Below are 12,556 nucleotides of genomic sequence, written 5' to 3'. Positions count from 1 at the left end.
TCCCTTGGAGCAGTCCTTGCCGTTTTCTGAGTCTGGAACCTCATGGCTTGTTTTCTGCAGCTGTGGTGCCCAGCCCAGCTCCTTAAGCTTTGTGTCACTCCTGGTTGGGGAAACAGGCACAGCGGGACAGTTGGCAGTCACTGGCCTCAGCCTCTTGCCTGGAGCTCTTGGCAGCCAAGTCGGGCCCCATGATTCCAGGCAGGGGTGGAGCCTGGATCGGGCTCTGAGGAGGGCTTGACCCAAGTGACCAGTGGGAGCCCTAGACCTCAGTTCTTGGACGCCTGGCTGGAAGTTGGCTGTCCTGCTTCCTGTGACCTTGGGGGCCTGAACAGGGCAGGGCCCAGGGTGCCCAGGCCACTGTCTCCTTCCCCACGCCTTTTCCCTTGATCGCTCCGCCCTGTCGCTTCTACCTCCGCCCTCTACGGCTCTAAACTGCTTCCTGGGCCGGAACTGTGGCTTTTTCCTGCCCCATTGGGGCTGGGGGCTGTCGCAGCTGTTGACAGTCAGAGGACATGGAGCCCAGGAGGGCGACGCCTGGGGCGCACGTCTGGGGGCCTCAAGTGACTGCGGGGTCGGGGACGACCGCGGAGCTCGTGTACCATCTAGCGGGGGCCCTGGGCACCGAGCTGCAGGAGCTGGCGCGCCGCTTCGGGCCGGAGGCGGCGGCCGGGCTCGTGCCGCTCGTGGTGCGGGCGCTGGAGCTCCTGGAAAAGGCGGCCGTGGGGCCCACCCCGGACTCGGTGAGTCACACTGCCCCCTCCCTCGCCACCGCGGGGTCGGCGGGGCGCAACCCTGAGAGCCCAGCCTCGCCAGCTGCAGGTGGCGGCGCAGCAGGCCGAAGTGGAGCTGCGGCGGCTGCGGGAGGAGAACGAGCGCCTCCGCAGAGAGCTGCGCTCGGGACCGCAGGGTGAGCGCGGGCCCGGCCAGAGGGGCGGGGCGGGCGCCGGCTCGGGGCCTCCCTCCCGCGGGCCGCCGCTAAGAACGCCCCTTCCTTAGAGAACCGAGCTCTGCTGCGGCAGCTCAAGGAGGTGACCGACCGACAGCGGGACGAACTCCGGGCGCACAACCGCGACCTCCAGCAGCGTAGCCAGGAGACCGAAGCGGTCCGGGCGGGGCGGGGCGATGGGCGCGGGGCGGGGCGGGGCTCTCTGCGCCGGGCGCCGCGCCCACCAGCCCCCTCTCTCTGCTCCGCCCCCAGTTGCAGGAGCAGCTGCAGCGCCTCCTGCTGGTGAACGCAGAGTTGCGGCAGAAGCTGGCAGCGGTGCAAACCCAGCTGCGCGCCGCGCGGGACCGCGAGAGCCAGCTCGAGCCGCGGCGCGAAGGGGCCGTGGAGCTGGCTCAGGGGCCGGCGCGGGACCAGGCCGAGCCGGCGACTGCTGGCGCAGGAGCCCCCGGGACCCCTGGGGACCCGGCAAGTGCCCGATGATGTCAGGAACCCATCCCAGGACTCACAGCTTGTAGCACTTGGTGGGCACTCGGGAAAGGTTTGCCGTGCCGCGTAGCAGGTCCACCGGGAAGTTGGAAGGTGGCGCACAGTGTGCACCCCGAGCCTGCCTCTGCCCCAACTCTTGGCCCCCACAGAGCACTGGTCTGTCATCTATTGTAGCGCCCTTGCCTCCCAAGTCTCCCTGCTGGTCGCTTCCTCTCGCGTTTCTGTGATGCCTGGGGATAGGGGAGGGCCCGCTGAGGCTCACCTCTGACCCAGCCTGTCCTTCCGCAGGCGGATGCCCCGCAGCAGCCAGGGCGCCCCTCCCAGGTGGGACAGTGCAACTTCAGTCGAGAGGAGCTTGAGCAGATCCTTCAGGAGCGTAATGAGCTCAAAGCCAACGTGTTCCTGCTAAAGGAGGAGCTGGCCTACTTCCAGCGGTGAGGGCGCCGGGCAGGGCCTGGGACGCTGAGGGGGCTCCACTTACACCTGTTCCAGGGCCTCAGGTCCCCCGCCTCATTCTTTGGTTCATTGATGTATCCACAGCGCCATGTGCTGGGCCCTGTCCTGGGCACTGGAAGGACGTGAATCACAGCCCCTGCCCTCTTGGAACTTCATCCAAATGGGGGAGGGGCAGTGCAAAGGGTCACAGCCGCTGCAACAGCAGTCAAGGAAGTGTCGCTAGGAGGGATGACACCTAAGCTAAGGGCTGAGGGATGATAGCAAGACAGAGTGTTTCAAAAACGGGGAACAACTTGCACAGGTGCTTGGGTGAGATCTACTGTCGGCATCCCCACCGCTTTTTCCTTGCCCCTCCCCTTCTTCTCTAGGGAGCTGCTTGCAGACCACCGGGTCCCTGGGCTTCTCCTAGAAGCCATGAAGGTGGCTGTCAAAAAGCAGCGGAAGAAGATCAAAGCCAAGATGTTAGGGACCCCAGAGGAAGCGGAAAGCAGGTAAGTCCCTTTCTCCATTCCCACTGAGCCAGCCCTCCCTCCTTTGTTCTGCTGAGCCTGATGACCCAACTTGCTTATGCTCTACCCAGCCTAGCCACCTCCTGAGCTGCTCACCCCGCCTCATCCTCTTCTCAGTCTGTCTCAGACTGATCCTGTCACCCCAGTCTAGTGACCCCTTGAGCCTGTCACCTAGCCTAGTCACTCTTGAACCTGCTAACCTGGCTGGGTTATCCCCTGAGCTTACTGTCTAGCCTATCCTACAGAGCCAGCCACTCCAGCCTGGTTACCTCCTGAGCGTGCTGCCCAGACTGTCCTGCTGAGCCTGCCACTCCAGCCTGGTGACCCCCTGAGCCTGCTGTCCAGCCTGCCCTGTTGAGCCTACCATTCTGGCTTGGTCACCCCTTGGGCCTGCTTCTCTAGTCTGGTCACTCCCTGAGCCTGATATCGAACCTGAAGTGAGTTCGCTCACCCATTGTGCAGCAAGCCAATCTCTGACACCAGGTGTGGTGGAAGAAAGTAGGAATTTTATTTTTGCACAGCGCTGAGCAAGGAGAGAGGGCAGCTGACGCTGAAATCCCAAACTCCCCGAAAAGCTAACAGGAAGGGTTTTTATATGGGGTTTTAGGTAGGGGAGGCAGAGCATATGGCCTTGCTGGTCTGAGCTTTCCCACCAGCCTGTGTTTGGCCTTGAGACTACTTGCAGAGAGGAGGGAGACCATGACCTTGCTGGTCAGCAGCTTTCCCACCAGACTGTATCTCCTTGGCAGGGAGGAGATAGTGAATGCAGGTGCTTGTCCTTGGTGGTGTCTGTCTCCATGGAGGATAGTGGATTCTGGAACCAGGAAGCCAGGGAGTAAGCAGGGAATGAGTGTTTTGGTTTTAACCCCATATATGCTGGATTTAATGTAGGGAAACTGATATCAGGGTCGGTATTAATTCCCTCCTATTTTATGTTCATCCCTCAATCTTGAGGGGTTTGGGGTGGTGACCAATCTAGCTACTTCCTGCCGAAATGGGGCATAGGTTGTTTCATCTCATTGAACCAGTCTTTTAATAAGGCGGTGATGCTGGTGGGCTCTCGAAGGCCTGTATCATGTAAGTAAGTAACCAGGTATTTAATAAGAAGTTTTTCTAGAGAAACAAAAAGAGAAAAACAAGGTTAATCGTTGGAGAAAATTATAAACCAGTTTCGGAGCCCAGGGGGCAGCCAATCAAGATTCCTAGAAGTCAGGGTCAAAGCATCTTTTGCAGTTTGAAATGTCTCTGATGGTGTCATTGGGCACTCAGGTAACTTCTTGAGTGGCTTATATAGCAGTAGACATGAATCTCTCTTAAGTTTATATTAGGTCCTCCAGCTTCAGTTTGCAAGGCTTCAAGAAAAAGGGCAGATTTAGTTTTCAATGACTCCAAATGACAATGATGGGGAAAAAAACCCTGAAAATGTTCGTTTAGAGGTTTTTAGCCAGATGTTTCAGGAGACTAAAAGGATTTAGGATACAGTCCAGTTAACAGATGTAACAAAAATCTGAAAGACAATTGACAGAACCAAAATCCAATATCCACAAATGTTATTATAGTTTCTTTTTTTTTTTTTTTTAAAGATTGGCACCTGAGCTAACAACTGTTGCCAATCTTTTTTTTTTTTTTTTTCTGCTTTATCTTCCCAACCCCCCTGTACATAGTTGTATATCTTAGTTGCAGGTCCTTCTAGTTGTGGGATGTGGGACGCCACCTCAACGTGGCCTGATGAGCGGTGCCATGTCCGCGCCCAGGATCCGAACCCTGGGCCGCTGCAGCGGAGCGCACAAACTTAACCACTCGGCCATGGAGCCAGCCCCTATAGTTTCTATTGAAACATATTCTTTCTTTCTAAAATCACCCTCAGTTTCACTAGACATAGCCAAATTAAGACTAACTGGTTTGCAAAATGTCTAGTTTTAATAAATTTGGCATAATTATTTATATAAGTACAGCAAGAGTAGTAATTGATCATATAGGCTCTTTTAAATCTGCTTTGCTGGAACCTTATAAGGAATCTTGGGTTGAACTTTAAAGGCCTCTCAAGGAAAGCCAAGCAAAGGACCTGTCATCAGATTCTGCCTGCAGTACCTACAGATTTGGGTGAACCCCTCTCTTCATGAGGTTCCCCAAAATATTGAGGTTCCTTGTGTCTGCCAGAGGGAGTGACATTCTTTGCTCAACCTTACTAGGTCACTGAACCCATAAGTAAGGTACCAGGCCAATATTTCCAAATGGCTTTATTCCAGGATGTCAACCTTCATTCCTCAAAAGCTGTCTTGTTATATTTAAGCCCGTATGTTTTTTCAAATATGATGTTCCAGTCAAAGCCTCAGTAATATAACCAGTGTTTCCAACTGTGTCCTGTTATAAGAAGAACAGATTCTTATTGGACTTATGCAAACAATCACATTGCCATGAGAATAAGAATACTTACTCATCAGGAGTTTTTACGTTTTGGAGGGCTCAGATAGGGAGAAAAAGATAAATGTTTCAATTTTGTTTACAAATTGCTATAAGTCATATTTCCTTAAGAGAATAGAGAAAAAGGTTTTCTTAAATCTGAAAAAAGCAAAACATCAAAAATCAGCAATATCTCAATCAAAAAGCTATAAAAATTATAATCCTCCCTATTGGTTTATTCAGTCCTGTGTAATTGGTTCTTGATCTTAATCTCATTGGCAGTTTGTGAGGTCATCAGTTTCTCTTTCAGTTCTGTAATTTTTACCCAGTTTAGCTTTATAATCTCAAAGTTTATTGGAAACCTGTATTCTAGAGTGTCAGAGTCCTTTCCATGACTTTCTCTGAAGATGAAACATATTTGCAAAAATATCAAAGTAAAACAGCAACTGTCTGCAAATAACGAAACATTCAAAAATGTAACTGACAAAGGCATTTGACCATCTCTGTGATATACAACATTTTGAGATAATAACCAGAATTATGGCTGACAATCAGAACAGATCAGATAATTTTTTAAATATTTATATCAATAACACTCATTTATATAATACCATTTAAGAAAGTTTATCATTACTTATTTGACAACGCTTCTTATGTAACAATATACAAAATATTAGTTTAGCATTTTTCTTATAGGAAGAGAGCAAATTTCTCTGAGAAGTCCCAGCAGCCCTCTGAAAATCCCCAGAGAAACTTTCCCTCTTCTTCCAGGCCAAAAGAAAGCGTTTACTCAGAACTTGAATATGTGTGTGTGGCGGGGGGAAGCTTGTCAAAAATATTAAAAGCTTTAAAACATTTGTTCAGATAGGAAACCAGGTTCACTGTGAAACCATGTTCAGATATCTATTTGAAGTGACAACAGAAACAGTCAAGGGGAAACAGAGTTAAAATAGTGGAAAAAACCACCTTTTTATAATCTTTTTATCAAAAGCAGATTAAAAGTTTAGGAAAATTATCTTTTAAGAAAGAGGAAACCAAGTTTTAATTTTGTACCAGTTTACTTTTGACATATAAGTTCATTTACTTAATTGGATTTACTTTAATCCTGGCCAACTTGACCATACATAAAACTCTTTAGGGCTTTACTTTTACAAACCTTTGGTTACTTTTTTTACATTTAGAATTTGTCCCAGTATTTTAGGACAAATTTATCTTTCTCAACTCAAGAAAGAAAAATATTTCTATTCTTTATTTTTTTTACTGAAAACATATATTTTACTTTCCTTGTATACAAACCTTTTAGAAATATATGTTTTCTCATAGAAAATTTCTCAGCATACATAAAACATGTTTATCAATAAAGCTAAGCACTTTTCAGTTTCTTTGATATAAGAAACCAAAGGCAGGGCTGGCCCAGTGGCACAGCGGTTAAGTTCGCACTTTCTGCTTCTTGGGGGCCCAGGGTTTGCCAGTTCGGATCCCGGGTGCGGACATGGCACCACTTGGCAAAAGCCATGCTGTGGTAGGCATCCCATATGTAAAGTAGAGGAAGATGGGCACAGACGTTAGCTCAGGGCGAGTCTTCCTCAGCAAAAAGAGGAGGATTGGCAGCAGTTAGCTCAGGGCTGGTCTTCCTCAAAAAAAAAAAAAGAAACCAAAGGCAGATAAATATATGCCTAGTAGTTAACCTTTAATATTGTATCTTATGTGGAAATGACCTAGATACCAAATAAACTGTTATTATTTAACTTAACTTAGTAAAGCTATAAAGTTTAAGTTTCCAAAAAAGATTTTGGAAGCTGTTTTTTAGGTATGCAGACTATAAAACATAATTATTGTACTTAAAACTCTTACCCAGTTTTAACAATTACTCTTTAAAACTTCATGTGACATTACAGCAATTTAACTATCATCCTCAGTTGTTTTAAGTACATACATCATAATACATATAATTATCATTAAAAAGTTTTTCCAAAAACTTTTATCCTTTTTACATTTATTTAGTTTACTTGTCTTTAGCAATTATATTTAGATCATCTACAAAAACCTTATGAAACATCAAACAAAATTAGCTATTATACTGAGTTATGAGTTTTGCTGATAAATTTTGTAGCAGAGATGACAGGAGCTCATTTGACCAGTAAACCCAGGCTGTGTGTCTGCATCATATCCAATGCTGATAACTTTGAGGACATGTTTATTTTATCAAACCAGCAAACTTAAACAGGGTTTCATTCATCAAAGATCATTTTATATCTTGTTAAATAACTTTGTCTCTTAGAAGTTTTTGCATATTCATTAAAGACTGCATTCCATTATGAGAGATTTTGAATCCTCTTCTGAAACAGGTTTTCAGAATGGCCATTACAATTCCAAATTATCTCAAAAGTTTGCTTATTTTTACTTGTTCCATTTTACATCAGGAATTTTGGGAGAGTTGAAGCTCAGCTCAGATTGATGGGAAGCTCAGCGAGAGAGGAGACAAAAGCAGCAGATTTGGGTTCAGCTGCTGGCATGTTGAATTATTTAATTATTTTTTCTTAAAGAGGCAGTAAAAGTATTTCTAATTTTATTTAGAAGCCTCAAAAGATTAAAACAGACTCCCCGTTGTTGCAGCTGGCTTTTCCAATTGCATATATCAGTTTGGGTGAACTCAAATTGGTCTGTTTAAGTATATCAATTTTTATAAAACTTTTATCTTAATTTTACTAACTGTTATACTTTAATTATAACCTACCCTAGAATTCCATTAACAAGTTTTGGTATTACAATATCGTGTAGGGGAGGCATTCCCAGTTAGACATAACATTTATTCCCAAAGAAAACATTCAGGCAAAGTTGACATAACCTCTTCATATAATATTAGCTTAAACACTTTAATCTTTATAGTCTTATTAACCTTAATAGCCTAACTGTTGCCCCAAACAATTGCTGGTCAGGTTTTTCACTTTGATTTTTGCCTCCTGACCTTTTAAGTTTTTCAAACGGGGGTAAATAGAACAGGTTTGTCTGATGTCCGTTAATGTTGGGGGGGTCCCTTCAGCCCATCCAACCTTAGGCAGTGTTTTATTAAAACCTTTGTTTTAACTTTATTCATGTCTGTTCCATTTATCCCATTTTTCTTTTTAATAACTAGCTAAAGATTTTTGTCCCATTGGGATGAGTCCTGTGACTCTTCCCTTTCTGATTTCTCTATGTTAACTTAATGCTTTTATTAGCATCTGTAAGACCATGAGAAGAAACTGAGACCCCAAGTTTGATTAAGTTCTTAAGACTAGTCATTATAGTTTCCTTTTAATTTGGTCTTTTCATAGGTACCAATAAAACAGCTGTTTATCATGAGAGCTCTCTAAAAAGTTTCCCAACTTAAGGATCCATTGTTTGGCCTTTCTTTTTTTCTCCAGAGTCTAAAGAATATTGTGGCCGCGTGGTGTTACAAAAGAAAATCATCCCTCTTCAGACATTGGCTTATAGCTATAGGCCGACTATCAGCCAAGGTTTTTCCCTAGGGGCTCTTAGGTGGAATAGAGGCAGCACCTCCCATGTTAACACTTTTAAAAGGACAGACAAACAGACAACAACAACAAATACCAAACAAGCACGCTTTCCCAAAACCACTCGGGCACAAAACCACTCGGAAGCCAAAATGAAGACCAAAACCAAAAACCAAAGTGCTTCCAGTCCCAGCTTAGTCCGTGTCCTGCACTCGGGGGCGCCCAACAAATGAAGATTCGCCATGCAGAGTCTTCCCAGATGAGCAAGGACAAGGGAACTTGGTTGTGCACACCCGGGGGACTTACCAAAATCTGGCGAGGGCTTGGAGACTTCAAGACAGACGGAGCCCAGAGGGCTGCCAAAGTACCCATTATTTCCGGCCGGTCCTGTTGGAAAAGGTTAACACAAAGACAAAGACAAAAACTACGAGCTACTTACAAGAGACGTCTTCCTAAGTCCTAAACCTAGTTTCTTCCACCACCAAAGCAAAAGTGCTGTGGGCCAACGATGTCGGGTCAGCAGCCAGTCGCTTGGGGCTGTCCCTGCGACAAGGGGCTCAGGCAGCTGCAGGACAGCTTCCAAGAGAGACCTTTATCCAGAGGCCAGTGTGCCACAGGCAAGACGTCCATCTGGGACATTGTCCCATCTGGGTCTCCAAATTGATACCGAACCTGAAGTGAGTTCGCTCACCCGTTGCACAGCAAGCCAATCTCTGACACCAGGGGTAGTGGAAGAAAGTAGGAACTTTATTATTGCACAGCACTGAGCAAGGAGAGAGGGCAGCTAACGCTGAAATCCCAAACTCCCCAAAAAGCTAAAAGGAAGGGTTTTTATTTGGAGTTTTAGGTAGGGGAGGCAGAGCATATGACCTTTCTGGTCGGACCTTTCCCACCAGCCTATATTTGGCCTTGAGACTATTTGCAGAGAGGAGGGAGCCCCTGGCCTTGCTGGTCAGCTAGTGGGAACCAGCCTGTATCTCTTTGCGAGGAGGAGATAATGAGTACAGATGCTTGTCCTTGGTGGTGTCTGTCTCCATGGAGGATAGTGGATTTTGGAGCCAGGAAGCCAGGGAGTAAGCAGGGAATGAGTGTTTTGGTTTTAACCCCATATGTGCTGGGTTTAATGTAGGGAAACTGATATCAGGGTCAGTATCAAGCCTGCCATCCAGACTGCCCTGCTGAGCCTGCCACCCTTCTCTCTGGATCACACTGCTCCCACTAGCCATGCTTGCTATACATACTACTGAAGAAACCTGCTAACGCTGTTCCTCCACGTTCGTTTTTTGCTTCCTTGCCTTGGCTAGATCTGTTTGTTTTCGGAGAGGTAAGACTGTACAGTAGTTCCTCCTCATCTGCAGTTTTGCTTTCTGAGTTTTCAGTTACCCACAGTCAACTACAGTTCAAACATATTAAATAGAAAATTCCAGAAATAAACAATTCATAAGTTTTAAATTGCACGCTGTTCTGAGTAGCATCATGACATCTTGCGCTGTCTTGCTCTCTCTCCCACAGGACGTGAATCATGCCTTTGTTCAGTGTATCCATGCTGTACACGCTACCTGCCCTTTAGTCACTTAAGAGCCCTCTCTATTATCAGATTGACTGAGAGGTATCGCAGTGCTTGTGTTCAAGTCACCCTTATTTTACTTAATAACGGCCCCAAAGCGCAGGAGTAGTGATGCTGGCAATTCAGACATGCCAAAGAGAGGATGTAAAGTGCTTCCTTTAAGTGAAAAATCAAAAGTTCTTGACTTAATAAGGAAATAAAAAATCATATGCTAGGGTTGCTAAGATCTATGATAACTTTTATTACAGTATATTGTTATACCACCATGCATCGCTTAACGAGGGGATATCCTCTGAGAAATGTGTTGTTAGGCGATTTTATCATTGTGCGAACATCATAGAGCATACTGAAGGGGAACAAAATTTGCCACCCCAAAATGTATCTCTTTGACATGAGAATTATTTTAGGCTGATTTTTTTTTTTTTTGAGAACTACTAGCCCTGAGCTAACTACTGCCAATCCTCCCCATTTTGCTGAGGAAGACTGGCCCTGAGCTAACATCCATGCCCATCTTCCTCTGCTTTACACGTGGAACCCCTACCACAGCATGGCTTTTTGCCAAGCGGTGCCATGTCTGCATCTGGGATCCGAACCAGCAAACCCCAGGCTGCCGAGAAGTGGAACATGTGAACTTAACCGATGCACCACCGGGCTGGCCCCTAGGCTGATTATTTTTAAGAAACAAAAGATTCAGAAAGTTTTTCTTGTTACCTCCCCCTTAACTGCCTAAAAGAATTTAGATTTAAAAACCTGTCCCAGGAAGCAGCTATCCCCTTAGCATAACATGAACGTGGTGGTAGACAGGGAGGAACCTAGAAAAGCCTGTTTGTTGGGCTCCCCTCCGTGTTCTTCTGTTTGTGTGTGGCCAAACACTTGTTTTCCAAGTATTTGCTCCTTTTCACCTACCTGTAAATTACCTCCTTCCCTTTGAAGTCCCGGACTCTCCCCACTCTCAGCATCTTCTTTTGTCTTTATCTAAGCATGGGATTAAGTGAGGGCTTCTGCCATTTTGTGGCGTTCCTCGGTTTTCCTGGGTTTCTCCCATGTATACATGTTTTAAACTTTTGTTTAATCTGTCTAACGTCAATTTAATTCTCAGATGAGCCAGAGGAACCTAGAAGAGTAGAGGAAAATTTCTTTCTCCCCTGCAGGACTTACACAAACCTAGATGGTATAGCCAACTGTGCAGCTAGGTTATATGGTACCAATCTTATGGGACCACTGTCATATATGCAGTCTGTCATTGACTGAAATGTCATTATGCAGCACATGACTGTAATTGTTCTATTTTATTGTTAGTTATTGTTGTTAATCTCTTAGTGTGCCTAATTTATAAATTAAACTTTATCATACATAGGTATGTATGTATAGGGAAAAACACTATCTATAGGATTCGGCCATATCTGCGGCTTCAGGCATCCACTGAGTCTTGGAACATATCCCCGCAGACAAGGGGGCCTAATGTAGCTGCAGCCTTGTCAGGGGACTGCTATCTGTCAGATTACAAAATCGAAGCCTCAAGATGGCCTTCATCTCCCCAGCGTCCCCTCTCCAGCCTTGGGGGCCTTGTAGTCACTCTGTCCTCCCCTGCCTGGTCCTGGGGGCTGTACAGAAGAATGAACACAGCTAGATTCCTGTGGTCCCTCAGGGCCTTGACAAATGACCCTTACATCTCCTTTCTCCTCTCCCCCTGCCTCAGTGACGACGAGGATGGCTCATGGCTCCTGCTCTCCAGCGATAAGGGAGACCACCCCCCACCCCCTGAATCCAGAATACAGAGTTTGTAAGTTGGGAGAGGAGGAAGGGCAAAAGTGGTGGGGTGAAGGAGGGGCCCCACCTTGGTTCTTTCCAGCATCCCCTTCCCGCTCCGCTGACACTCCCCCTGCTGTGCTGAGCTCTAGGCATGCCCTCTTCCTCCTGCTTCTCTGGCCCTGGCCCCTCATGCTGCCCTTTCTTCCTTTTGTATCCCCTTTTCCTCACCACCCCCGTCCTCAGCCCATATCCTTGACCTCTCTGGCATCCAGGCTCAAAGTACCTCTTGACTCTCCCCCCAGCTTTGGCCTGTGGTATCGGGGTGACACAGAGGCCCCTGAAGCCGAGACCAGCAGCAGCAGGGCTCCCAGTGAGCTTGGGGGAAAAGAGGAGGCCCCACAGCAACCCCACTTGGAGCCTGTGGACAGCCCTACAGCCCCCAACTCCTGACCGGGCCTGCTTTGCTCTCGAAGAACATCTTTGTCTGGAGATCTCAGCTGCCCCAGAGGCCTGACTTTGGTGTGGAGCTGTGGGAAGATGTGTGACCTCAAATGAAGATAGGGCTCCCTCCTTCCCAGACCTCCCCAGGCTCTTTTCCAATCATGGCCTGAGCTGGGGCATGATGGAGACTTCAGCCTACTTCCTTCCCTCTATCTCTGTGCCAAGCCTCCAGGGCCAGATCAAAGAACTTCCTCTCTGAGTCTCAGGTTCCCCATCCACGAAATGGAGAGCTGACTACCTACCTCCCAGGGGTTTGTGCGGATGGCCTACGCTAATGTAATAAAGCGACTGCCCATGATACCCAAAACTGCTCCCTGTCTGTCTGTCTGTCAGTGGTCAGCCCCTGCCCAGCTCTGCCAGGAGCGATGGCAGGCTGAGGTTTCCTCACAAGGTCTCCTTGGTTGTCACTGGGTGTGGAGGCTTCTCCCAGCTCAGGCCTCCC

The 12,556-nt window shown here is 47.1% G+C and overlaps 1 protein-coding gene and 1 long non-coding RNA gene across 7 annotated transcripts; one reads left to right on the top strand and one right to left on the bottom strand.

Annotated features, from left to right (window-relative positions):
• The first annotated feature begins 241 nt into the window (after positions 1-241).
• RILP (Rab interacting lysosomal protein) lies at positions 242-12,421 on the top strand. 6 transcript variants are annotated; one of them, XM_008537723.2, is made up of 9 exons: positions 253-740; positions 814-907; positions 997-1,103; positions 1,199-1,411; positions 1,721-1,866; positions 2,257-2,379; positions 11,561-11,644; positions 11,916-12,014; positions 12,046-12,273. In XM_008537723.2, exons 1-9 carry the CDS (start codon positions 513-515, stop codon positions 12,125-12,127), a joined length of 1,176 nt encoding a protein of 391 aa, XP_008535945.2. In that variant the 5' UTR covers positions 253-512; the 3' UTR covers positions 12,128-12,273. The 6 variants fall into 6 exon arrangements, with proteins under 6 accessions (XP_008535942.2, XP_008535943.2, XP_008535945.2 ...); XM_008537720.2 differs by having other exon boundaries at positions 242-740; positions 11,916-12,421; XM_008537721.2 differs by having other exon boundaries at positions 250-740; positions 820-907; positions 11,916-12,421.
• LOC139074120 (uncharacterized) lies at positions 5,130-8,726 on the bottom strand. Its single transcript, XR_011523576.1, has 2 exons — positions 8,601-8,726; positions 5,130-6,430 (listed from the first exon to the last, which is right to left on the bottom strand). It is a non-coding gene; the product is annotated as an uncharacterized lncRNA (long non-coding RNA).
• Positions 12,422-12,556: the final 135 nt, after the last annotated feature.

Source organism: Equus przewalskii, chromosome 10, assembly GCF_037783145.1.
Source record: "Equus przewalskii isolate Varuska chromosome 10, EquPr2, whole genome shotgun sequence".
Classification (NCBI taxonomy): Eukaryota; Metazoa; Chordata; class Mammalia; order Perissodactyla; family Equidae; genus Equus; species Equus przewalskii.
The sequence above is the reverse complement of the archived record's forward strand: the minus strand, read 5'-3'. Positions and strand labels throughout refer to the sequence as shown.